This window comes from Sceloporus occidentalis, unplaced genomic scaffold (assembly GCF_023333645.1).
Source record: "Sceloporus occidentalis isolate IW3139 unplaced genomic scaffold, rSceOcc1.0.p SCAF_1, whole genome shotgun sequence".
Taxonomy (NCBI): domain Eukaryota; kingdom Metazoa; phylum Chordata; class Lepidosauria; order Squamata; family Phrynosomatidae; genus Sceloporus; species Sceloporus occidentalis.
This window is the reverse complement of record NW_028316981.1, coordinates 206,174,732-206,202,478: the sequence shown is the minus strand read 5'-3', so window position 1 is coordinate 206,202,478 and position 27,747 is coordinate 206,174,732. Positions and strand designations below refer to the sequence as shown.

Here is a 27,747-nt window from a genome sequence, read left to right as displayed (position 1 = left end):
TGTTCTCTGCCAGGCTGCACTTGAAAACCATTCAGAAGCTAGAGCAAAGCGTGCTGACCAGGCTATTGTCTGGCATATGCTTAAGACACCATATGTAACCAGTCTTGAACCAACTACACAGGTTTTCTATTTGTTTGAGCTCAATTCAAGGTGCTGGTTTTTAATCTAAAAAGTTTGAACCATAATATCTGAAAGACTGGAGGCTGCTAAGATATTGAGGCTCTCTTGTTTCTCCCACCATGCTAGTAACATTTGATCAGTATGTAAGCTAGGACTTTGTCTGTTGCAGTACCTCAATTGTTCAACTCCCTCCCAAACGAAGTCAAACTGATCCCCATGCTTGCTGAACTTCAGGCAGGCAGCAAAAAATATTACCTAGGGCCTTTAATGTTGAAAACTGTTTATCTGTTTTACTGTCCAGTGCTTTGAAAGCATTGGTGGGCAGAAAAGAAACAGAAAAGTACTTTTAAACAAAACTACACATAGTGTGAGATGTGCCAGGGCCTACAAATCTATTTTGGATATGTTTACTGTGGATGAGGATGGGCATCATCCAGTGTTTAGAGGGCAATAGGTTTGGTATTTTTGATCCCCTGGTGGGATGCAATAGCTCACCTGACAATTCCTCAGATGTTACTAAAACAGCACATTTAGGTGTCTTCTACACTGCTTTGGGGTAAGAGACTACTAAACAGTATTTAGTGAGATAAATGGGCCCACAGAAGTCAATTTTTGGTCAAAAAAGCTTTGTCAGCTGATTTAGTTTAAATTTGGGGGATTCAAGGCCTCAGGAGGGAGGGGCGGGGAAGGGCTGCACAATCCTCAATCTGCTCTAGATATTTAAAAAGGTCAGTATCAAAACACACATTCAATCCTTGTGCAAGTATCTATATCTTTATTACAAATTATTGATGGCATTAGTTGGGTACAATGAAAACACAGTGTTGCATAGCTCCTCCAGTACACAACTACCCACCCTCCTTACAGTAACTAAAATTAAGTTACTCTATATATCCACTGTACACAAGGTCTCTACAATCCAACTCAAATACATTCAGAATCTTACATGCGCTTGCTTTATGAGAACATGGGCCACTTTATGGAGGCCAAGGCTGGGAACTGATTTAGGGCATTAAATTTGCTAGTACAGCATTATTTATATACTGTTAAGAAACAATTCCTTTATTTGGTACAATTCAAGTAATTACTAAGTGTTTTTTGAACGCACAGTGCTTTGGACCACCCCATAACTAACCTTTATAGCAGCAGAAACCACGGGTCTATTTGTTACATAGAACTCTGTGCATTCTCTGTGTAGTTAGAAGCAACACCTCTGCAGTAATTTATAGTTATAATATATTTTGGGAGAAGGGGACAACGCTCTGTTTAACTGTCTGCTTAGGAATCCCCACTCAAAGTTTGTGTAATACACACAGAACTGAAGGCCATGTTTTTTCCTCCTAATATGAAGTTACAGCTGATCACCTTCAGTTGGCACATTCTGTTCCTCATCTGGGCTGTGTTTACTCTTAAGGGATCTTCCAATGTATCGCCAGTATTCCTTCCGTATTATATCCTTTTCTTTAGCCAGGATTTCACATAACTATAGAAAAAAATTACAAGTTTGTAATTTAAGCACATGGTTTTACTTATTTAAGCACATGGTTTTACTTATTAAACATGCACCCTTATTTCTTTTACTATGCAACCACATTTGGAGAAAGGAACACTCTGGAAAATACACTGCACTGCCCTCAGAAAGGCTGCTACAATAGTCATGTTGGACACTGCTAGTACTCACGGTGCTTTTATTTTAACCAGAGATGAATAGATTCAGAGAACAAAGCCACCAAATTCAGTTGGGATTCCATTTCATTGTCAGCAAATCACTATGAGACCTAGTAGGGTAGAGAGGCAGCATGGCGTGATGCATTTGTTTCCATATATTGCCTTTGAAGATGTGCTGAGCTACTACTATCATCATCCTCACCTAACATAGCTGGGGATGATGGGAATGACACTCCAGCACATCTGTAAGGTGCCAGGTTGAGGAAGCTGGATTAATGGACAGAGCCAGGACAACCCTGAGGTAAAGCCATACTTTGATAAAGAGGAAGTTAATTGGATGGCTTAAGCAAGTTATGTCTGTTAATATAAGCTTCCTCACAATGCTGTCAAGAGATCAATACCATGTATGTTTTTTTAGGAGCTTGCTATAGGAACGACGGGACACAAATGTCATTAAATATGACAAGTGACCCAGTCATGTGCTACCAGGATTATATTTACGTGACCATAGCTTCTTAGCTACATATTCAGAGCAATTCTACACATTATGGAAAACGAAGGGCAAATCTATGAGCTGTACATCTGCAGACTCTGGGGATGGCTCAGATTTCTGTATGCTCCTCCTACTAAAAAAAACCCCATGTTAATAGACTAGCACATCAGAAACAAATGCTTAGTGTATTATTCTCTTTGAAGTACTAGTTTAATCACCAGCAAGTTTTTACATGGCCCACACATTGAAAAATGTGACTTCCCCTCCCACTTATCACGGTGCACTCTTAGTCTTCATATCCAACAATAAATGAATCTATGTATATGAATTGAATTAATAGCCAACATGGTATAGTGGTTTGAACACTGGACTATGACTCCAGAAACCAGGTTTTGAATCTCCACTCAGCCATGGAAATTCACTGGGGTGACCTGGGCAAGCCACACTCTCTGAGTCTCAGGGAAATAATAATGATGATGATGATGATAATTTATTTATACCCCGCTCTTCAACCAAGACTATCAGAGTGGCTTACAATTTGTTAATTAGACATTTCCCTGCTCTCAGGCTTACAATCTAAAAAAGGCAAAGACAAAACATCTCTGAACAAATCTTGATATGAAAATCCCATGACAGGGTCACCATAAATTGGAAATGACTTGAAGGCACACAACACACAACACAATTAATTCCCTCATTGACTCCATGGTCCTCCCTTTCCTTATATCCCTTTTGTTTATTTCTAGACTGAGTCCCTTGGAGGCACAAAATTGACCCTTCATTACTTGTACATGCAGGGAAGGAATAATATTTGTGGACTGCAAGGTAATGCAGAGGTTTATCAGTGCATATCAGGGCTTCCCACTTCTTAATGTAGAACATCCTCCTCAGATCGAAGTATATCTCTGCCTGGCTTTTATGATTTGGCAGAGCAAAGAAAATACAGTTATCTGGATACTAGGATAAAATGCAAATCTAATCATCTTAATAGGCACTACATAAATATAGGATTCTAACAGCTGATCAAGTTGATCACTGTTTTTATGATTGGGGGGAGGGTTGGGGGTTTTAAATTGTAATTTTTAATTGTTTGATGTTTTAATTATACTGTTGGAATCTGCTTTGATTCCTTTGTGAAAAAGTGGAATACAAATTATTATTATTATCATATTACATTATTATTATTAACTGGTCCTGCTTGCTTCCTTTCTTAAGCAAGAGAATGTGCCTTACCTGATGTACCACAACTTATTGTCAAGAATAAAAAATAAGCCATTTTTGTCAAAGTATTAATTAGCAAGCACAGAACTCAGTCTAAGGAGGCAGTATGTTACCTTTGGAAATCCTGCTACTCATGTGTAAAAAAGCGGGCACTGACTGACTAGATACTGTTGGGAGTTCTTAAATTATATTAAGCATAATATGAAAATCAGATGCAACTCAAAATGTGTGAAGTGGCATATGGAGACAGAAGTAAAAATGCATACAGCAATAATAGCCTTGAACTAAACTGTTAAACATAATGCATTTTTATAGTAGCAAACATTGAGCACTGGCAAGTTTGAAACCAAAAAAGCAACTGTATGATGTAGTAGTGTATATTCCCTTCGGGTCACTTTGGAGGTATGATGTTTATGACACACACATCTTAAGAGGCCAGAAGCTAGGCCAAAAAGCTGCGCTCCAGTCCTTAGGACTGGATCGTGACTTTGGTGCAGCTTCCGGCCTCTTAGGACGAATGCATCATTTAAACAGCATACCTCCAAAGTGACCCAAAGCAGCTTTATTTTGGCCAGTCTTTTCGGGCCCATAGTTACAGTGTTTTTGGCTGAAGTGATTTCCTTAATTTTCCTTTTGTTACATGAAAATATCTGGCTTTGCAATGCTTGAGTAACATTTAGTAAAGCTATCAAACTATCCAAATTAGACACCCTGCACTGTTTGAGTAAAGCCATGATTGCTAACATCCCTGGGCCAACCAACTACAGAACATAAAGAAGGGGTCTAGCCACCCCATATGTGGGGGCATAGCTAGGTAACTTTATAACTGGCCTAAAGAAAGCTCCCTTTCCCCAGCTTCAGACTATCAATTGCAATACTATGTGTACATTAAGGAAGTTTCCCCACCTACTGACTGAACATGGCTTCAAACACAGGTACATTTAAATTAGTTTGTATATCTTTAAAAAGTCCAAATAATTGCTAGATGCAAGCTCCTAGGGTCTCCTTAGAAAACACGTTAAATTTTACGTTTCATAGACTTGGATGTACATCTATCACAAACAGATACCCTCCTTTATTATTAGAAGATTCTGTGAGAATGTATCTGGTGATATACTTTCAAAAATGGCCTATTTGTTTTATATATCAAAATTTAGTATAATCACAGTAAACTGACAGCCTATTGTTCAACTTCTGAGATTCAATTCTACAAGAGATAAGAGAATGAGTTATGTATGAAACACATTATAAATGGTAACAGGCCAGCTAAGCTACTTGTAAAACGACTAACCTCTAATGCTTTGTTGAGAGTTTCTTCTTTGTTTTCACACTGGTTTTCTAGCATATCTTCATATATATCCACCAAGAAGGCAATCAGGTAGGGAGAACTGTGACTTGGTTGCAATTCCAGCAGCTGTTCTAAGAGATTTGGATATTTTGAAAGGCCACGATCTTGCAAAATCCTAGAACATAACACAACTATGAACATTACAATGAACCTGCATACCTTGATAACCATATTCACTATGTTCATAAATCCATCATTTCCTACAGAAGACGGAGCTCTCCAATGGGAAAAACTTATCACTGTTAGGTAGAATTTCTATGATAAAAATGAATGTTTTACCAAATATATTATTTTTATTTCAAAACAATTCCGATTCTGACCAGTGATGTGCCACTTAAACAAAGGCATAAAGATTTGTCAAATTTTTTTTTTGCTAGGGAAAAAAACCCCTAGAATGAGGTCTAAGATCTTGCAAGATGGATTGGGGTTAGCAGACTGGTAATTGCATTTTGCAGCTTGTTGCATTGTATGGTTAAGACTGGATGTTTTTGAGTAGTAAGAGATTGCTAGATTTATATTCAGATTTAGAAGGATTTTATTTGAGGTTTAGATGGCATGGGCCTCTTTGGTATAAGAAAGGTAAGACAAATATGGATTTTAACAATAATTTTGGCTGCATCCGCATTGCAGAAATAATCCCATTTAACACCACTTTAATTATCATGGCTCAGTGCTATGGAATTCAATGATTTGTTGTTCTGTGAGACATTTAGTCTTCTCTGTCAGAGACCTCTGGTGCCACAACAAACTGCAGTTCCCAGAATTCTACAGCATTAAGCTATGGAAGTAAAAGTGGTGTCAAAATGGATTATTTCTACAGTGGGGAGGCAGCCTCTGTGAGATATACTCTATTGAGAATTTAGAACAGATACAAATTAAGGTTTCACTCTAAGATACATTTGTGGGTATCACCACAGGAAGTTTTTCATAGAAAAGAAATAGCATTAAAAGAAAAAATGGGTAACTTACAAAGACTTTTTAATATTAGATGAAGATCAGTGCTGAACTGTGAACAGTGCTGATTCCAAATGAACTGGAATCAGAAGGTTTTAGCATTATGGTAGATATATGAAAGATTTAAGACAGCTAAGAAACGATATGGTTTTGGAACTCTCTATATCTGAATTGAAATTTAACTGTCTACTGATGAAGAACATTTAACTGGTAAACTGTATTACTAGTAGGTTACTGGTAAGAATGGAAATTGAGGAGGAACAGATCAAAGATTATATAATAAATAATAATAGGTAATATGATAAAATGGGTGCAAAATGTGGGGTACAGTATACAATTAGATCATTGGGGGATGATGTGGTTGAAGGGACTGATATTTACTTTGAGATATGATAAGGAAAATTGAAAGTACAGAGCCTGAGATAAAAATATTTTGGTCTGAATGAGACATTTTTAAAACATAATTACCCAGATTTCAGTGTATAAACATGGGTCTTTTTTAATGCATTATTACTTATCAAAAATTAACATCTTTATTATAGCATAAACATTAAAAGAAAAAGGAAGCATATAGTAACTTTCCAGTATCCCTCACTCTATTTTAAGTCTTGTCAGCTCAAAAACTTTGGGACATTTGTTTCTCTGAAGGCAACCAGGAAAAGAAAACTCTTCATTCCAAAATACTATATATTCACAACGCATACACAGAGATTGGCATGAGACTCATCCCATGTGTGACTTCCCTCCATATTACAGGATTTATGTGGGATGGAGTTTGGCCTTTGTATGAGTATGTCCATGTCTAGAATTAATTTTGAGAGATGTCCAGCCACTGCACAGCAAAAATGTTCATGGGTGGATGGTTTGGAAAATATTCAGATGCTATATTTATATATACTGTAGTGTTGAGGGGAAATTTTATATATATATATATATATATATATATATATAGGGGCTAAGTATATTTAAAATCCTAATTATTCTTCTAAGGAGACAAGTGCTAACAAATCTTAGGGTACAGAAGACTAGGTAAGTGTCTTGATTTGCTGGTCCTATTATTCTATATTTACATCTGCATGGTAAATAAATGAATATCATATTGTCCAAAATGTATCATACCTCCTATTGTTATTTATCTCATAGTACTGTTAACTTTTCCATTAAGGTGATGCATCAAACTCAACTTAACCATTCATTAACACTTAAATCTTTTGCAGTTTTCCAACAATGTATGATTTCTTGTCTTACTGGTATCAATAGCATATTTATAAGCTCTTTATTTTTAAATGTTCATTATCCTTTGTGAATATAGAAAATGCATTTTTTTAAAAAAAATCACTTTCTGTCCTATCATTTGCATAATCACATTGACTCCTCCCTCCATAACTGTCATCCTCTAGCCTGCGTGGGAGTGACCAGACAGGCCCAGCTCCATCAGGGCTAGCCTGAAGAAGAAGAGCCCTCCCTCCGGTCCATCTGCCTTGGTCCAGGCCTCAGAGGGAGAGAAGAATGCTGGACCTGATCCCTCCCCTCCTCACCATTCCCTTCTCCTTTTGTGTCGTGTCTTTTTAGATTGTAAGCCTGAGGGCAGGGAAGCATCTATTATCCCCTCTGTTGTAAGCCGCCCGGATTCCCAGTGATTGGGCGACATATAAATAAATCCTATTATTATTATTGTTGTTGTTTTACACACTTTCTTTCTAGCTTGGCTATTCATCAAGAAAGGCAAGGCATCTGAACCACAGGAAATCCTGCTTAACATCCATGCTGATTGCTAGGGTTTCAGGTAAATGTAATTCACACAACTTTGAAACATATCTTTTGCAAGTCAAAAAGACCAGAAACCTGTTTTAAAGTTTAAAACCAGGATTTAGGAAGCTGACTACTATTCTCAGTGCCACATTCTGCACTATTTTCTGTGTTTTGGAGTGGCTAACACATATCCTCTCACCCTTTCAAATAGTTCCAAGCACTTTCATTATGAGGCACCATCTTGATCATTTCTAGGGTGTACCTGAAAAGGAGAACAAAGTATATGATGAAGAAACAGTCTGTATACTATGAGAGTCAAGGTATTCTCAATTCCAAATGGTTGGCAGAAGGGCAAACAGAACAGTCATCACAAGCACTAGTTTATGCCTACAATTTATGTAATAAATGTTGATACTTAATGTAAGACTAAACTAGAAATGTTTCAGTTTTTAAAGAGAAAAATATTCAGAGCTATGCATTTTTATGCTTTTGTCTAATTACAATGATCTGTCTAGATACTCAAACAAAAGAGAAAAAGAAACAATTAAGACCACAGCATAATACTACAGTGTAGAGCACTTTTATTCATGATTCCAGACTACATTCCATTTATTCTTTTTTCATCAAACACGTGCAATTGCTGATCAGTTTTCTGTCTGCTGCTTGTGCCCCACATTCATGGGATGTTTTTGAAGGATGCCCTATCCATCAAAGTTTTTCTACAACAGACATTTTTTTGTAGTTTTGTCAATTTAGGGCTCCTCCATGTTTTCTGACACCACTTCTACTGAGTGTTCGAGGTGGAATTTGTACTATGTAAGAGCTAGCACTTGGAGAATTTACTATTATGCAAGAACACAGTCTATCATTCAGGTTATTGCATGATGCATGTCTTTTTTGCCTCTGTAAAGAGTAAATGTCATTAGATGAAGCCAAGTAGAAGATTACTTACTGGACTTCTCTCTCTAGAACTGAAGGATCATTATAACCAGTTGTATTTGAAATTACGAAGTATCTTTGGTTCCACACAGAATTATTTCTGACATCTTCTTTCAAGAGCTGTTCAACATACTCCAGTTCATCATCCCATAGCTTAAATTCCTAGGCACCCAAAATAAGGGGAAATGCTAAAAGAGGATGCACATTAGGAAAATTGCCTCATTTTCACATATTGATAGTAACTGATATAACTCTAATATTAAGAGACAGAAAGAGTAAGTCAAGCATAATCTGAGAACAGAAAACAAATAATTCTTTTAAGCAAGAGATGAAAAACATGAGAAAAAAATTATACAAAAAGGAGAAAACATATGAAGGAGGCCATGCTTAGGACAATACATCACATGAAGAGGTTGACAAGAGTACCTGGGTTTCACATTTTCTGAAACAACATCTTATTCCCAACCTTCTCTCCCCTTCCCAGCTCATGACCAAGAAATACATTATGTTATCACTTAATCTTCTCAGGGCTCCTGGCAATACAGAAGCCTTCCTTTCATACATGTATCTCTTCCAGGACAATAATGACTTCATCAACGTACCTGAATCACCCACTGCCTATGCTGCCATGCATGGTAGTTTTTGGCATCCTGATTAAGAATGTCTGCTATAAATTCAAGTTCTTGAGATGGATCCTTCAGCCATTCCACCAGCACCCGTCTGTGGTGCCTAAAAATTTAAGAAATAGTTTGTTGTTGTTTCTTTTAAAAAACACAATACTTATTCAGTCCCTGTTTTGTTTTTAAAAACATCAGAATACTCTTCTAGGGAGGATGATTGCATTTACTGGAAAACCAAAGAGTTTAAGTAATGATACTTCAAGAGTGATGCTACAGTGATTTGTGGAATTATGTCTGACTCTTTTGTATCTTATTCCACTGCACACTGTTGCCCTCTCACATGTTGTTGGAGACAAACATCAGTTCAACAACATTTGGAAGGCTGAACATTACCTACTCCTGCCCTATGGGTTTGCTCACTAAATATGGCATAACTTTCACCTCATACTCCTTAGGAATACTCAAGTGTATCACCTAAATCCACTGAGTCCTAGTCACATTTCAAGGTTTTTTTACTGTTGTTCATACACGTATCCAACTTTTCTCTCCTACTTTCCCCTCTTTCTTTTTCTTTCATGAAATACTGCACACTCTTAAATTTCCTATGTATATCAATGTTCATGAATACAAAATCAATTATCATTCCAATAAATTTTTGCCACAGGTAATTATGGCAAGCTACCTACAGTACTCTCACAAGTGACAATGTTGTGTCTCTAATTCTGAAAAGAAGTGTTTCCTTACAAGAGGATCTTGTGTCATCAAAAGAAGTCGGATTTTACCAGACTTGATAATTCTTTGGTTGATCTTCAATGATAGCTGTGATATAATTGAGTTCTTCATGTAAGTCTTTCTTCAAGGACTGTAGAAGAACCCTACGGAAATGCCTACAAAACAAATGTGGGGGAGAGGAATCCAATATTAAACTTAGTTGCTTCATTCTTTCTACATATACCAGTACAGAACAAAATTCTGCAAATAATTTAAATTGTACAGGGCATTTTCCCATGCAAATAAATTGTGTCAAATAAAATATCCCTTGCCAAGAGAGAGAGAGAGAGAGAGAGAGAGAGAGAGAGGAGTGGGTGAAATAGTCAATGAAATGCTATAATAGTCAATGTTTGCCTGTTCGTCTTGTACAGGGGTAGGCAACCTTTTTGAGCCGGGGGCCGGGTTGGTGTCCCTCAGGCGACTGGGGGGCCGAAGCCGGGGGGTGGAGCTTCCACCCTCCGGGGCGGGGCCACGTGCGGGGGGGTGGAGCTTCCACCCTCCGGGGCGGGGCCGTGTGCCGGGGGCGGAGCTTCCACCCTCCGGGGCGGGGCTGCGTACCGGGGGCGGAGCCTCCACCCTCCGGGGGCCAGGCCTCCCCACCTTTGCTGGCCCCTGACGGGGCCCCAGGCCCCGTCAGAGACCGGCAAAAAAGCTGGTGGGGGCCACCAGCGCTGGAGGGCCCCCTGGAGGGCCCCAGCGACAGCACCGGGCCTCCCAGAGGCCCCCTGCCGTCCCTCGGAGCCCTCCTGGAGGGCCCCAGGGATGGCAAAGGGCCCCCCAGAGGCCCCCTGCCGCCCTCGGAGCCCTCCTGGAGGGCCCCAGGGACGGCAGCAGGCCCCCCAGAGGCCCCCTGCCGCCCTCGGAGCCCTCCTGGAGGGCCCCAGGGACGGCAGCGGGCCCCCCAGACGCCCCCTGCCGCCCTCGGAGCCCTCCTGGAGGGTCCCAGAGACGGCAAAGGGCCCCCCAGAGGCCCCCTGCCGCCCTCGGAGCCCTCCTGGAGGGCCCCAGGGATGGCAGCAGGCCCCCTGCCGCCCTCGGAGCCCTCCTGGAGGGCCCCAGGGACTGCAAAGGGTCCCCCAGAGACCCCCTGCCTCCCTCGGAGCCCTCCTGGAGGGCCCCAGGGACGGCAGCGGGCCCCCCAGACGCCCCCTGCCGCCCTCGGAGCCCTCCTGGAGGGTCCCAGAGACGGCAAAGGGCCCCCCAGAGGCCCCCTGCCGCCCTCGGAGCCCTCCTGGAGGGCCCCAGGGATGGCAGCAGGCCCCCTGCCGCCCTCGGAGCCCTCCTGGAGGGCCCCAGGGACTGCAAAGGGTCCCCCAGAGACCCCCTGCCTCCCTCGGAGCCCTCCTGGAGGGCCCCAGGGACGGCAAAGGGCTCCCCAGAGGCCCCCTGCCGCCCTCGGAGCCCTCCTGGAGGGTCCCAGAGACGGCAAAGGGCCCCCCAGAGGCCCCCTGCCGCCCTCGGAGCCCTCCTGGAGGGCCCCAGGAATGGCAGCAGGCCCCCTGCCGCCCTCGGAGCCCTCCTGGAGGGCCCCAGGGACTGCAAAGGGTCCCCCAGAGACCCCCTGCCGCCCTCGGAGCCCTCCTGGAGGGCCCCAGGGACGGCAAAGGGCCCCCCAGATGCCACCTGCCGCCCTCGGAGCCCTCCTGGAGGGTCCCAGAGACGGCAAAGGGCCCCCCAGAGGCCCCCTGCCGCCCTCGGAGCCCTCCTGGAGGGCCCCAGGGACGGCAGCAGGCCCCCCAGAGGCCCCCTGCCGCCCTCGGAGCCCTCCTGGAGGGCCCCAGGGACGGCAGCGGGCCCCCCAGACGCCCCCTGCCGCCCTCGGAGCCCTCCTGGAGGGCCCCAAGGACGGCAAAGGGTTCCCCCAGAGGCCCCCTGCCGCCCTCGGAGCCCTCCTGGAGGGCCCCAGGGACGGCAGCAGGCCCCCTGCCGCCCTCGGAGCCCTCCTGGAGGGCCCCAGGGACGGCAAAGGGCCCCCCAGAGGCCCCCTGCCGCCCTCGGAGCCCTCCTGGAGGGTCCTAGAGACGGCAAAGGGCCCCCCAGAGGCCCCCTGCCGCCCTCGGAGCCCTCCTGGAGGGCCCCAGGGATGGCAGCAGGCCTCCTGCCGCCCTCGGAGCCCTCCTGGAGGGCCCCAGGGACTGCAAAGGGTCCTCCAGAGACCCCCTGCCGCCCTCAGAGCCCTCCTGGAGGGCCCCAGGGACGGCAAAGGGCCCCCCAGAGGCCCCCTGCCGCCCTCGGAGCCCTCCTGGAGGGTCCCAGAGACGGCAAAGGGCCCCCCAGAGGCCCCCTGCCGCCCTCGGAGCCCTCCTGGAGGGCCCCAGGGATGGCAGCAGGCCCCCTGCCGCCCTCGGAGCCCTCCTGGAGGGCCCCAGGGACTGCAAAGGGTCCCCCAGAGACCCCCTGCCGCCCTCGGAGCCCTCCTGGAAGGCCCCAGGGACGGCAAAGGGCCCCCCAGAGGCCCCCTGCCGCCCTCGGAGCCCTCCTGGAGGGCTCCAGGGATGGCAGCAGGCCCCCTGCCGCCCTCGGAGCCCTCCTGGAGGGCCCCAGGGACTGCAAAGGGTCCCCCAGAGACCCCCTGCCGCCCTCGGAGCCCTCCTGGAGGGCCCCAGGGACGGCAAAGGGTCCCCCAGAGGCCCCCTGCCGCCCTCGGAGCCCTCCTGGAGGGCCCCAGGGACGGCAGCAGGCCCCCTGCCGCCCTCGGAGCCCTCCTGGAGGGCCCCAGGGACGGAAAAGGGTCCCCCAGAGGCCCCCTGCCGCCCTCGGAGCCCTCCTGGAGGGCCCCAGGGACGGCAGCAGGCCCCCTGCCGCCCTCGGAGCCCTCCTGGAGGGCCCCAGGGACGGAAAAGGGCCCCCCAGAGGCCCCCTGCCGCCCTCGGAGCCCTCCTGGAGGGCCCCAGGGACGGAAAAGGGTCCCCCAGAGGCCCCCTGCCGCCCTTGGAGCCCTCCTGGAGGGCCCCAGGGACGGCAGCAGGCCCCCTGCCGCCCTCGGAGCCCTCCTGGAGGGCCCCAGGGACGGCAGCGGGCCCCCCAGACGCCCCCTGCCGCCCTCGGAGCCCTCCTGGAGGGCCCCAAGGACGGCAAAGGGTTCCCCCAGAGGCCCCCTGCCGCCCTCGGAGCCCTCCTGGAGGGCCCCAGGGACGGCAGCAGGCCCCCTGCCGCCCTCGGAGCCCTCCTGGAGGGCCCCAGGGACGGCAAAGGGCCCCCCAGAGGCCCCCTGCCGCCCTCGGAGCCCTCCTGGAGGGTCCCAGAGACGGCAAAGGGCCCCCCAGAGGCCCCCTGCCGCCCTCGGAGCCCTCCTGGAGGGCCCCAGGGACTGCAAAGGGTCCTCCAGAGACCCCCTGCCGCCCTCAGAGCCCTCCTGGAGGGCCCCAGGGACGGCAAAGGGCCCCCCAGAGGCCCCCTGCCGCCCTCGGAGCCCTCCTGGAGGGTCCCAGAGACGGCAAAGGGCCCCCCAGAGGCCCCCTGCCGCCCTCGGAGCCCTCCTGGAGGGCCCCAGGGATGGCAGCAGGCCCCCTGCCGCCCTCGGAGCCCTCCTGGAGGGCCCCAGGGACTGCAAAGGGTCCCCCAGAGACCCCCTGCCGCCCTCGGAGCCCTCCTGGAGGGCCCCAGGGACGGCAAAGGGCCCCCCAGAGGCCCCCTGCCGCCCTCGGAGCCCTCCTGGAGGGCTCCAGGGATGGCAGCAGGCCCCCTGCCGCCCTCGGAGCCCTCCTGGAGGGCCCCAGGGACTGCAAAGGGTCCCCCAGAGACCCCCTGCCGCCCTCGGAGCCCTCCTGGAGGGCCCCAGGGACGGCAAAGGGTCCCCCAGAGGCCCCCTGCCGCCCTCGGAGCCCTCCTGGAGGGCCCCAGGGACGGCAGCAGGCCCCCTGCCGCCCTCGGAGCCCTCCTGGAGGGCCCCAGGGACGGAAAAGGGTCCCCCAGAGGCCCCCTGCCGCCCTCGGAGCCCTCCTGGAGGGCCCCAGGGACGGCAGCAGGCCCCCTGCCGCCCTCGGAGCCCTCCTGGAGGGCCCCAGGGACGGAAAAGGGCCCCCCAGAGGCCCCCTGCCGCCCTCGGAGCCCTCCTGGAGGGCCCCAAGGACGGAAAAGGGTCCCCCAGAGGCCCCCTGCCGCCCTCGGAGCCCTCCTGGAGGGCCCCAGGGACGGCAGCAGGCCCCCTGCCGCCCTCGGAGCCCTCCTGGAGGGCCCCAGGGACGACAGCGGGCCACCCAGAGGCCCCCTGCCGCCCTCGGAGCCCTCCTGGAGGGCCCCAGGGACGGCAGCGGGCCTCCCAGAGGCCCCCTGCCGCCCTCGGAGCCCTCCTGGAGGGCCCCAGGGACGGCAGCGGGCCACCCAGAGGCCCCCTGCCGCCTTCGGAGCCCTCCTGGAGGGCCCCAGGGACGGCAGCGGGCCTCTCAAAGGCCCGCCGCCGCTGCCGCCGCGGCTGCCCATCGCGGCTTTTCGCCGCTCTGGGCGCCGCCATTTTGGGTGAAAAAATGGCGGCGCCCATAGCCCCAGAGGCCGCTCTGGGCGCCGCCATTTTTCCAGCTAAAATGGCCGCGAAGTCTCGCGCGACCTCGAGGGAGGTCGCGCGAGACTTCGCCGCCATTTTGCCGCCCAAAATGGCGGCGCCCAGAGCGGCGAAACGCCGCGACGGGCGGCCGCGGCGGCGGCGGCGGCAAGGGGAGGCAGGGGCCGGTCGCCAGGCCTCCGCGGGCCGCATCCGGCCCGCGGGCCGGAGGTTGCCGACCCCTGGTCTTGTACAATCTTTTTGACCTCAAAAATAAAGTAACCCAATGCAGTCCAATGAAATACAATCCAGAAAAGGACTCCCACTGATATTCAATGGGATGTCAGTACATTTGAAACATTACTTGGTTCACATATAGTTCAGGAAGTCAGAAAAACCCGATCTCAGAATTGCTAGGTATCTTTCAGCAACATTATTAGCCAAAGATTAGGTAATATGCTATACGGCATCCATCATCTATACAACAGAAATATTCTGTTTAAGAAACTGTGCGTAATCATAAGCCTACAAGGTTCCAAAAGTATTAGCATGGCTTTTTAGCCTCACCTCTATTCATTCTTGCTAACACCTCCACCACCCCAAAGCCTCTGACAAATGCAGTTTAAGAAAGAATTTCTCCCATTTGCACTGTGACAGAAAGAAGGAACAATATGAGATGCTTCTGTTGTTGTTTTTCTTTTCCAAACTGCTTCACATAAGAGAAGAACGCAGCTTCTCCCAAAGCTTTCCAGCAAGAGATTCCACCTCAACATTAGGAGGAACTTCCTGACAGTAAGGGCTGTTCGGCAGTGGAACACATTCCCTCAGAGAGTGGTGGAATCTCCCTCCTTGGAGGTCTTTAAGCAGAGGCTGGATGGCCATCTGTTGGGTATGCTTTGATTGAGAGTTCCTGCATGGCAGAATGGGACTGGAATGGGGGGCCTTTGCGATCTCTTCCAACTCTATGATTCTAAGAGCTGGAAGAGAGGCAGAGTTCTTTCTTACATGCATAAAACACTGAATACCAAATGGATCAGTAGATATACAAGTGAAAAAACTTTCTCTGGCTAGTGAAGATAGGGACATCTGTATTTGTTTTAATTTGTTTCGTTTTATTAATCCCCATTACACTCTCAGACCACTTTACTTCTTATAAGTATTTCAGAAAAACTGAAGACAAAAAGATATGCTGTAAAGGAATATTGAAACACATGAACTAAACCAACTTATACAGCTTTAAAAATAAGTTATCAGAAGCCTTTTGAAGGTTGGAATAACCAAGTTAGGGATGAAATAGGAATGGCTTGCTGCTGCCCCTTTGATTGCCAGATTGGGGCTACGGCAACAGCATGCCACATCCCCAACCTGGCATTTTCCCGGTGCAAAAAGAAGTGGCATAAAGCCTTCCTCACTGCTATTCCCTTCTCCTTTTATGTCATATCCTTTTAGATTGTAAACTTGAGGGCAGGGAAATGTCAAATTTGCAATCTTCAAGCTGCTCTGAGAACCTGTGGCTGAAGAGCAGGGTATAAATACTATAAATAAATAAGTAAATAAAAATCATTCCTCTAGCTTGATCCATAAGACTGTTTGGCTGTTACGTTTTGGGTCAGGTAGAGTTTGATTACTCTTCAAAGGCAGACAAACAGAGGAGCCATTTGGGAAACTGTTCAGATAAAAGCTGCCCAAATATCACAAGCAGCAAGTTTCAGTTTGTCTTATTAGTACTAATCTTTTCCAGTTTTATGGGCACATATGAACGAAGGAATACTACTTTATTTGTTTTTTAATATATCAAAACTAATAACATAATGAAGACAGACATAATATGAGAACATACCACACTGTGTAGTTTGCAGCATTAAGATCAATAGCATCCCCTGTCAACTTGAAAGCTCTTTCACTCCTTTCATCACGTTGCAGAACAGCTCGGAAGTAATCATATACATCTTTAACTAGATAAAAAAAAAATTACAATATAATGAAACACTCTTTGGTTTGCTTTATCACATCTTGGTTCTTTCACCTCTATCCAACTCTACAGTTAAAATCACTGATGTCTCTAGTCATTTGAATCTTGGAATGATTCTCTTTCTGATTCTTACAATGGCTCTCCATTTAGCACACACTCCTTGTGTTCCTAGCTTAGTGCTTTCCACGGCTTTGGCCCATTGTGTCTGCCTCATGTTGTATTGCATGTCTTCTGGTAATATTTTCTTCACTAATTCTTGCACTCTTTGCTGTTTTAAAGTTGACTGGTTTCTAGATCAACCATGTCCATTCTCACCTGCTGCTCACTGTACCCGGTACACTTCAAAACACTGTACCACCTCTATCTTTCACTTCCTTCAAGGACAGTTTAGCCCTGGGATACTCATCCTCTAAGTTGGGGACAGAATTTGTTCAAATTTATCCCATGTTACCTTTGCCTTCTGTCCTTTTTCTCCTATAACTGAGATTTAAATTCTAAACCACAGAGCCAGAGCCCTGCCTCCCCCCTCCTGCTTCTCTTATGCATGAAAAGCACAATAGTACAGAATTGTAATAACAATAACAATCTCCTGGAATTGAATTTTAAGAGCATGCATCATTTGGATGTTTCTGTAGTTGTTTATTTTATACTGTGCTTTTGACAACCTAGAGGCCATAGTAGCTCACAGCGCATATTAAAACAATCTGTATCAATAGTAAAGTGCATAGTTGTGGTTGGTTTCTGCTTCCTGATACAGGAGCAATAAATCTAGCAAACCAAAATTACCTACTAAAGAAAACCCTGACATCTTTCTTTGGAAATGTATTTTAAGTTTTCAAATCAATTGACTTTTAGTACCAGTTCTCTGATAACCATAAATGGTTATAAATTATTGTTAAGCCCATTTTATTGATAAAAGTACATGTTATTCTAATTTCATTACTTCTTTCATGTCCCAAATAATCTAATGAGCCTTCCCCAACCTCCAAATTTCTCAAACATTCCTATTTTGAAATATGATCCTTTGCATATTTACACAGAGGTTAGTTCAAATGCATACAGCAAGGCTTATTCTCACAAAAGTACACACAGAACTGTAGCATAAAATTAATATCATTTCTGACAAAAGGCAAAGATTCCAGGAGACAAAGACAGCAAGTGAAAAGCTGATAAGAAAACAGTGAGTGAGACAATGAAGACTGAGAAGGTTGGCTGATGCTGGCCCCTCTATTCAGGTACAACCTATTTTGGTAGACATATTTCAACATATATGCCCACTGTTTGGTGGGCATCCCACCTGTTCATTGAAAACACTGCACTACTTACATTTTTCACTATATATTATCTGAACAACTGGATGTGGCCCATCGTCTTGAGGAACTGGTTCAAGGTCAGCCCATTCCTTCCTGTCTCTGTAAAAACCAAAATTCAACAGAATATTAATGAATGAAAAAATTAAGCTATTACCTAGAGTCCGGGAGCTGGTTCACCCATCTAGGATCCCAGCATAATTCATTTCAGATATGTTTTTCCTCCCTTCTTCAGCGTCATTTGTACTTTGCACCAATGTCCAAAAGGTTATGGGTAAACCAGAAATCTATGACCATAATTTCAACCAGTTCTAAAAAATGCTTTACGATCAGGGAAATGGCAGAAACCCTCCAAAGCCGCATAAGCACGCACTGCCAGATGAGACTATCTCCATGTTATTACAGGCAAGACACACTAAGGATGACCATGCAGAAAGAATATCATGGTGTCCTGCATATCTGAATTTGTGCTAGACTTTCACATTATCATGCATAGTATCAGCATGACAGAGCTTATGTCAAACACAGAGCACCAGAATTATTGTTTGATGCACTAATAATACACACCACTGTTTGAATAGATAGGAAATATAACTATAAATACATATTATATCAATTAACTGTAGCATTACATGCTTATTTTCTTCTTCGCAATGCCACACCTCCCCAACAATGAGTGCATGTGCTAATGACTATAAACAGCAAGACAGAAATCCAGATGGTAATCCTTCTGTTGTATGAAGATATTACAGAAAAATCAAAAATGCACTTTTGAGCATTAAATTATTAGTGTCGCTGACTCCTTGAAAGATGAATACTTGGATGTCTTCCAGCAGTTACGTATGAGTTCTTGGGATATATGCATTTTATTTAACTGCAGAACTAGTATAGGCCCTGAGAAGGAACTTAATACAGTAGTTATCCACATTAAAAAATAATAATTAAAAACAATAAAAATAATAATGCAAATAATAATAATAATTCTGTTTCCCATTTTTACACTGTTTATGCATCAGCCTCAGAAAGAACTTGTAAGAGTCAAGCTCAAGTCACTCTGATACACCAAGAACAGCAAGTTGTTGAAGTCTAGCACACTAGTAAAATTTGTCAATACATTTTTGCTTCACTTTGTAAAAAGCCAGGGCAGACTTGTATAATTTGCAGGGAAGGTAAGAAGACAGTCTGAATTTAAACGCAACTGTTGCTTGCTACCAGTTATACCGGTTAAGGTGGTTTTTACCTGCAAGTGTCTGAATAAGCCTTGGATTTAATTTCTACAAACACTCAACACAAACAGGTGCTTTTAATGCAAGTTATCATCCATGGGACATATGAAGTCAGAAGAGATGAGCTGCCTCTGAGCAAGTTATAAAATTGACTTTCCCTATTCCTGAATAACTACAGAACCTCCACACATCTGGGATTAAGAGGAAGGGCTTCTGGCTACTTAACATCCAGAATCATCTATTTTCTTTAAGGAAAGTCCATAATCTTTAATGGATTTTGTATTAGTTTCAGAATCCATTTTCAGCACTGCTTTTCACTCCCTAAGCATGGCAAAGGATATAAAGCCTAGTTTTGCACTTTCTTCTTTGGCTTTCTTTAGTAATTGTCCCAAGTCTTTGTTGTTTTCTAGCAGCAGTATGCTGTCATCTGCATATCTTAGATCACTGGTTCCCAAACACTGGTCCTCCAGGTGTTTTGGACTTCAGCTCCCTGAATTCCTGATTGTTGGCCAAGACGGCTAGGATTTCTGGGAGTTGTAGTCCAAAACACTTGGAAGATCGAAGTTTGGGAAACACTGTCTTAGATTGTTGGTATTTCTTCCTCCGATCTGCACTCCTCCTTCGAGTCAAGGGAGCATCTACACTGTAGAAACAATGCAGTTGGACACCACTTTAAGTGCTGTAGCTCCATCCTATCGACTCCTGAAATAAGTATTGAGAAACTGGAGCCATGTGTCCAAAGGAGGGCGACTAAAATGGTGAAGGGTCTGGAAACCATGCCCTATGAGGAACGACTGAGGGAGCTGGGGATGTTTAGCCTGGAGAAGAGAAGGTTAAGAGGTGATATGATAGCCCTGTTTAAATATGTGAAAGGATGTCATATTGAGGAGGGAGCAAGCTTGTTTTCTGCTGCTCCAGAGACTAGGACCTGGAGCAATGGATGCAAGCTGCAGGAAAAGAGATTCCACCTCAACATTAGGAGGAGCTTCCTGACAGTAAGGGCTGTTCGACAGTGGAACACACTCCTTCCTCGGAGGACCTTCCTTGGAGGTCTTTAAGCAGAGGCTGGATGGCCATCTGTCGGGGATGCTTTGGTTGGGAGTTCCTGCATGGCAGGGGGTTGGACTGGATGGCCCTTGCGGTCTCTTCCAACTCGGTGATTCTAATTTCATAATAATAATAATAATAATAATAATATGATTTATCCTTTTCCTAGGGGAATCAAGGTCTCCAACCTTCTCTGCCAAAGAGTTCTGGTGCCACACAAAACTACAAACCCTATCATTCTGTAGGATGGAGTTGTAGCAGTTAAAACAATCAAAGCGCATTATTCCTACACCCTGAGTCTGCCCTGAATAGGATGTTTTCTGCATACACTTCCCCAGGGGTAAGTCAGTATGGTGTTGTGGTTTTAGCATTGTTGGACTAGGACTCTGGGAGACCAGGGTTCGAATCCCAGCTTGGCTATGGAAACCCACTAGGCGATCCTGTGTGCCTCACACTCCCCTCAGCCTCATGGTAAGGCAATGGCAAGCCTCCTTCGAAGAAACATGCCAGGAAAACCCCATGGTAGTAGGTTCGCCTTAAGGTTGCCGTAAGCCTGAAAGGACTTGAAGGCACACAAGGACAACAAAGTCCAGTTTCAGCGGGGTGACTAGGTGTCCTAACCACAAAAGAGGACAAGGCACCACAAAATGTAGGACGTCGAAGAAAAACCTAGGACACGACAACCTACAAATGCTAAAAACAGCTAATATACATGTAAATCCATGCTGTTGGGTCAGGCTCAAAATGGAGGACAACCTACAAGAGCTGTGAAACCTAAAAGTACTAAATAGAGATGTAAGTTCATGCTTCTTGGCCAGGCTCAAAATGGAGGACAAGCTATAAAAGCTAAAAACACTAACTATAACTATAAGCTTATGCTTCTTGGTCAGGCTCAAAATGGAGGACAGGACCCAACCAAAGCTGGTCTTTTATAGTTGTCCATCTAAAACACATCAAATGAAAAGCTCGTGCTTGTTAGTGATGCTCGAAATGGAGGACAGGCTGGAACTCCTCCTGCTGCTGCTCCTGGGCTGGAGGCTGGAATGGAGGACGCGTCCGGGAAAAGGAGGACGCGCCTGGTCACCACACCATTCCCTCTGACAAGGACCTGTACAAGACGTAGCCGTTGCTTTCCAAAGGGAGCCCGTCCCCGCTCTCCAGGAGCTCGCTGTCCCCGGCAGCCTCGGCCTCAGGCTCCCGAGGAGGAGCACCAGCCTCTGGCTCCAGCTGCACTTCCTCGTCCGCCATCTTGGCGCCCCCGGAAGAAGGGACAATAGGAAGACATCGCCCAACACCACCATAGAGTCCGAAGCCTAGAGCGGCTTCAAGAGGGAGGCGGAAGAGAGGCGGAAACGCCGTCGCGTAGTGAGCCCCGCCTCTTCCGGTACGGTTCCTTCTAGCCTAGGAAACAGACCATAGAGAGAAAGACACCCTGCAACATAAAGGGGGTCGGTTGCATTGCATTTCTATACACACTTCCGGTACTAAGTCGAACACTGTTCGATGCAAGTATAAAGAGGGTCGGTCGTTTTGTATTTCGACACACACTTCCTGTGTTAAGTCGAACGCTCTTCACTTGCATCCACACTGCAGGAACAACCCACTTTGACACCGCTTTAACTGCCCTGGCTCCCAGTGCTGTGTGGGATTCTGGGAACTGTAGATTCTTTGCTTGAGAGCTCTGGTGCCGCCACAAGCTACAGTTCCCAGGATTCCCTAGCACTGAGCCAGGGCAGTTAAAGCGGTCTCAAACTGGGTTATTTCTGCATTGTGGATGCAGCTAATATATGCATAATTTGAATAATGTCTCCTGATCATTCAGAACTAGAGAGGGAAGGAACACTTTTCAGTTGGATACAAAACACACTGCAGGAATATATATACCACAAGCAACCTGAAGACACACAACAACAAAACAAGTTGCTGCTTTTTCATGTCACTACAAATCAGCTTCCTGAGCCACCTTAGTCTTCATGGTATTACAAGAATCAATATTGTCATCAGATACCTCAGTGGTTTGTTGTCACTAGGCATTTTGCAGTTATACATTGCCTTCAGCAATACAATGGAGAATAAATCACAGTTTACAGGTTATAATGCCTTTCATATGAGTCCTATTTTCCTCCTCTCCAATAGTAAAATTGTAGTAACCATTTGATTCCTTTGGATGGCACAGCAGGTCAAGTAACTTTGTTTATATCCCTTATCAAAAAACACGCCTTCACTATAATAACATATCAAATAATAACAGCAAAAAAGTTATGTTTTAACAATCAGCAGTGTCTCATTTTGTTGTATTTCTTTTCCTTGCAGAAATGTCTCAACTATTCAAAACTTCAAGGGGAATGCAGGCCGCAGTCTAGGAGCAATGAAAGTGTTACACAAGCAACACTTACACCTAAGTGCAAACTATAGTTTCACCCAAAACCCACACATGGAATTGTAGTTTTGTGAGACAGGTCCAAAGCACACAGCAGAAATAATCCAGTTTGAGACCGCGTTAACTGCCCTGGCTCAATGCTAGGCAATTCTGGGGAGCTATAGTTTTGTGAGACATTGAGCCTTCTCTGTCAGAGAGCTCTGGCGCCACAATAAACTACAATTCCCAGTGTTCCCTGGCACTGAGCCAGGGCAGTTAAAGCAGTCTCAAACTGGATTATTTCTGCAGTCTGTTTAGGACCACATTTAGCTTTCTCAACCAGAGAGTTCTAGTGATATCTTTATTGGATCAACAATAATGTGCAAAATACATGTTGCAAGCTTTCGAAGCTCCGCTGGCTTCTTCATCAGGCAAAAGTGTTAAAAATGATACAGCAGAGAGAAAGTAAAAAAATTGACAATGTTAGCCACAGTCCTGCATTTGGTCAAGATGCTGTGGTTGTTGTCCTCAGTTCAGATAGTATGCTGCCTGTGAAATCCAATTTCTCTCGCATCCTTTGTGAGGCTACAAGCTCCTTTATTAGGAAGAAAATGCTGAATTTTCCACAAGTAACTAACTATTTTGTAATGCGTTATTTCCACATTCTGGGGTTTCCAACTCTTAAGATTCTATGAATGCGTATTACTTTGCAGATGCTTTCTTTTAAATTGGGACGGCACTGCTCTGAGTCCCACTTCTGGCAAAAGAGCGGGATACTACTACTACTACTACTAATAATAATAATAATAATGTTTTATCTTAACACACCTAAACGTTTTCTTGATGCAAAAATTCAGGAAGCCTCCATGCTTTTGCATCAGAAAAACCTTTACATGTTGTTAAGGTAAAACATGCCAAAACAGTCCCAATTTGAAAGAAAACAAGTGCAAAGTAATACACATTCACAGACTCTTAAGGGTTTATTGATTTATGTACAGTGCTGTGTAAATCTACAGAGCTATATAAATAAATAAATAAATAAATAAATAAATAATAATAATAATGGTTGGAAGCCTCAGAAGTTTGAAATAACTCACTACAAAATAATTAGTTCCTTGTGGAAAATCCATTCAGCAAAGATGGGGCAAGGTCACGTGGTAAAATTCATGTCTAAGGATCAGTCTGAATTTTGGCCTCCCTGTTCCAACTCAAGCACTTTAAACATTACTGTATACTGGTTGTTTCATTGGTTAATGCAAAAATACAGTGATAGGAAAAATGCAACCATTCGTTGTATAAATATGCACAATTAGAACGCAAATTAGAATACCATGCATAGTTATGATAATTACCATAATGCAGAAATTAACTGCTTGAGGAGCTCAAGGGCTGCAACTGCAGGACCTGCCTTGAGAGAGAATCCGTCACGCCGCCTTTTAAAAGTTATTTTTCTATAAAAAGAAAATAATAAAATGTTTCTTCCTTTTAAAAAACAACTCCAATGGTATCTAATTGGGAATGAAGCTATAGTACAATTAATCACTTTTAAAATAACTTTCCAAGTTCTGTGCAAGTCTGCACTCTCTTGCTTAGGTTGATTGCAGGACTGATGTCTGAATGAACATTCATAGGATTCTGTGATCAGTTTGGGGAATTGTTGGCAAAGACATTGAAAATAAAATCCGCCAGTATCAAAATGCATTTATATTCCACACTGCAGCTGATCTTGGAAGCTAACCAGGGGCAGCCCTAGTTAGTGTTTGGATGGGAGATCACCAAGAAATACCAGGTGCTGTAGGCTGCATTTCAAGGGAAGGAGCTCGAGAAACTACCTCTGAGTATTCCTTGTATTCCACTGAGACATGATAATACTATGAATGGGGGGGGGGAGTTAAAAGGAGTTTAATTAAAAGATCCATTCACAAAATCAAAGGTTTTTCTTAAAGGGAAGATGTTCCTGCCTTCTGAAAGGCTGTTAAAAATGGGTGAGACTTTTCAACACAGCCAGTATTTCTCCCATACAACATTAGTTCTCATCTGAGAATCACTCAGTGCAATTGACTGGTGCTAGGTTCCCTGGCCAGCCCTACCACTTGACATTTTTGAACATATATAGGAAATATGAAGTATTGGTATCACTAAGAAAATCCAATACGTTTGAGCCACTGTTTTGGCTACTGAGGCCTTATGTGCACTGGCCATATGACTGGCACCACTCAGGAGCATTATGCTCCAGAACTGGCCCTAGATTGGCACATTGGGTCAAACCATTACTGTGACACATTGACATTGGCATGGCTGGCCCATTCCCTGTCACCAGAGCCACTGCCTCCTTTAACTGCATGAGCTTAGTGAACTGTTTCTCTGGAAGGTGGGCTTGCCCATGCAACCAATGAGGAAATAGGGCAGAAGGACCCCCCATCAAATGGCAAGGGTCTCTGTGGGGAAGGAAGATGGCTAATGCCTGGCATGTGAACAGCTGCCTGGCCCAAACTGGGCCTGATCCAGCTGTTCATGCACCACAAAAACCTGCATCAACTTTGGTGTTTTGAAGAAAGACTGGGGCTTCTTACAACGTTGCTAACTCCAGGACAAAGTCGAGTTAACCAGGGAAATTAATGGTATTTCACTGGAAGTCATAGTGTGCCATGGAAACAGACATCACAAGCATCAAGATGAGCACAGTTTTTTGCCCATGCAGACAAGGCCCTAAAGATCCATATGGGAGAATGAGTTAACTGTAAGAATGTACTGTATATACTCATGTATAAGTCTAAAAATTTTAGTCAAAAAATTGACCCCCAAAACCTGAGCCAACCTATCCAAGGGTCAATGTAAGTACTCTATTTTAATTCTTATATACAACAAGGAACCATCCCCTGGTGAAAGGCAAGAGTATAATCTGTCCTAAAGGCATTGATGGCTTCTTTTTCATCCATCCAACATTTAGTATGGGCACAAACAGTTATGCCTGCTGGAATTCTGTAAGTTCTTTGGCATTGTTTCCCCTTTGCTTCATCCTTTACATCCTTTGTTACATGCCCCTAAATTGTACCCTCGACTTATCCACGGGTCATATAAAAATCCATAATTTTGTCCCCAAAACCTGCCCTCAACTTAAACGTGAGGTTGCCTTATAGTTGAGTATATATGGTAGTATACGCAAAGGTGCAGTGAACAGTCATAAGCAATGGCTGCTTATGACTGCTTGGAGTTAATTCCAAATAGCAAAGCTTGTTGTAATAACTAGCTTACTCTGTGCCTGGCGTGTACATTTGCAAAATCATGCCCTTGAAACACATGCTGAATTAATCCAAAATGACTGCAGTCTGCTGGTTCTCGCAGTTGCTGCCAATGAAATCTCATTCCACCCAGAGCATATATGGAAAAGCTGGGGAAATGTTCTGCTGCACATTCGCCACGCTTTAGCTGACAGACTCTGCGTTTTCCCCGGGTAAGTTACTCTGGTGTACTGGTTGGAAAATTTTTAGAAAGGTGTTGTTTTTTCCTCAGTTGTTTATGGAAACCCTTAAAAATGAAAGAGAGAAAACATGAGCAATATCTATGGGACAATTTAAACTGTGGAGGCCTACCTGACTGTGCCAGAAGTCACAGAAAGGTATTATTGTGTGGCAAAACATAACATGTGTGGCATGCATAATAGCTAATGATTATGGGATATTATAGGTAAGACATCTGGACTTTTTGAAAATTGAAATGAATGAATTTGAAAATTTCATTGAAGTCCTGTTCTGGAGAGCACACTTAGACTGCTGGCAGCCTGTGGTCAAAGGGGCAGAGATCCCCATCACTGTGGGGTGAGATGCTATCAGACCATAGGCCATTTCAGGTTCAGACTCAGTTGGTATTGAGTGTGTATGTGTTGTTGTGGGGCCTTCTTTTTTTTGATTGCCATTGATGTTTATAATTGTTTATATTATATTAACAATGTCTGCATTTAGCCTTCCTCTGATAAACTGCCAGCCAATTTGAGCACAAGCTAATGGAAAATAAGCAAACTCTTGAATGAAGGACAGCCTCCCACTTTGTACGCTGCTGCAACACAATTATATTTTGAACCATGATGGCATATCATAAATCAGTTATGTTTTTCGGACACTGAGTGAGTTTAATTTTTGGAATGCAAGACACAGAATCCTCCAGCCAGATTGGCCACTGAGAGTTGTAGCCCAGAAAATTTGTGTTTCAAAGTTCAGGATCTCTCCTCCCCCCAATATATCTGGTATGGAAAAGAAACCTAGTTCTAGGATTTAAAACAGGAAAGGATACTACAAAACTAGTGTGTTGTGGTGCTTTAGTGTTGGACAATGACTCTGGGGATACCAAATTCGCACTGGGCCATGGAAACCCATTGGGCAGTGGCATCACTAGAGTTGGTGTCACTTGGTGCAGTAACTCATGGTGTCATCTCTCATTGACCTTCTCCCATTACCAAGCCATTCAGAAACCTTAGTGTTTATTGCACGGATTTACTTACAAATCGTAATTCCCATATATCACTGAATGCAATGGTAATAGTTGTGACATAAACAACTAGCAAAATTAAATGTATACCTTTAAATTAAAAAATTATTTTTTTTTAAATTTAAATTTAAAATTTTAACTTAAAAAACAAAACCTTGGGGCCTCTCCTTTCTCCTCCCACTGAGCCTCACTTGTACTTGTTGAGAGAAAGTGAGATGTATATGCATATGCATTACACATCCACACACACACAGAGTTGGCCCTCCTTATCCACGGATTCCTTATCCATGGATTCAACCATCCACAGCTTGAAGATATTCAAAAGAAAATATAAACTCCCAAAACCAAACCTTGATTTTGCCATTTTATATAAGGGACACCATTGTACTATACCGTCGGCCCTTCTTATACATGGATTTTTGTACACTGATTCAAGCATCCACAGTTTGAAAATGTTAAAAAAAAGTATAAATTTCAAATATCAAACCTTGATTTTCCATTTTTTATAAGGGACATCATTTTGCTATGTCATCATATTTAATGGGACTTGAGCATCCATGGATTTTGTTATCCACGGGGGATCTTGGAACCAAACCCCAGCATATAACAAGGGTCCACTGTACTGTACATAATGGGACTTGAGCATCCATGGATTTTGGCATCCATGGGAAGTCCTGGAACCAAACCCCAGTGAATACCAAAGGTCTACTGTATATGGTATATATCAAATAGGTAAATAGATAGATACTGATTATATATATATAGGTTGTGTATGCCTTGTCCAAAATTCCAAAATACAAAATACTCCAAAACTGCCCATATCAGTGGCTGAGATAGTGACACCTTTGCTTCTGTGTGATTTAGGAGTTTATCATACAGCCATTTTTGTCTGATCCAGGCATGGGATGGGATCGGGACTGAACAGGGAAAAATGGGTGTTATCGCACAGAAAAATGCGTACTTTATGGCAGGGCAACCACAA

The 27,747-nt window shown here is 44.9% G+C and overlaps 1 protein-coding gene across 1 annotated transcript; it reads right to left on the bottom strand.

Moving 5' to 3' along the window:
• Positions 1 to 875: 875 nt before the first annotated feature.
• On the bottom strand, positions 876 to 21,225 carry LOC149323261 (protein farnesyltransferase/geranylgeranyltransferase type-1 subunit alpha-like). The gene is made up of 9 exons (XM_089488658.1): positions 21,030 to 21,225; positions 17,665 to 17,750; positions 16,207 to 16,321; positions 9,898 to 10,002; positions 9,098 to 9,224; positions 8,509 to 8,657; positions 7,756 to 7,818; positions 4,794 to 4,965; positions 876 to 1,603 (listed from the first exon to the last, which is right to left on the bottom strand). Exons 1-9 carry the CDS (start codon positions 21,167 to 21,169, stop codon positions 1,472 to 1,474), a joined length of 1,089 nt encoding a protein of 362 aa, XP_089344784.1. The 5' UTR covers positions 21,170 to 21,225; the 3' UTR covers positions 876 to 1,471.
• Positions 21,226 to 27,747: the final 6,522 nt, after the last annotated feature.

Bases quoted from the DNA above. Each gene is read 5' to 3' on its own strand.
- LOC149323261 (XM_089488658.1), bottom strand. From the start codon at position 21,169: ATGGCGGACGAGGAAGTGCAGCTGGAGCCAGAGGCTGGTGCTCCTCCT. The intron at 17,751-21,029 runs GTCCTTGTCAGA...TGGTTTTTACAG, and splicing joins AACGGCTACGTCTTGTACAG to AGACAGGAAGGAATGGGCTG. The intron at 8,658-9,097 runs GTACGTTGATGA...TTGGGTGCCTAG, and splicing joins ATAGGCAGTGGGTGATTCAG to GAATTTAAGCTATGGGATGA.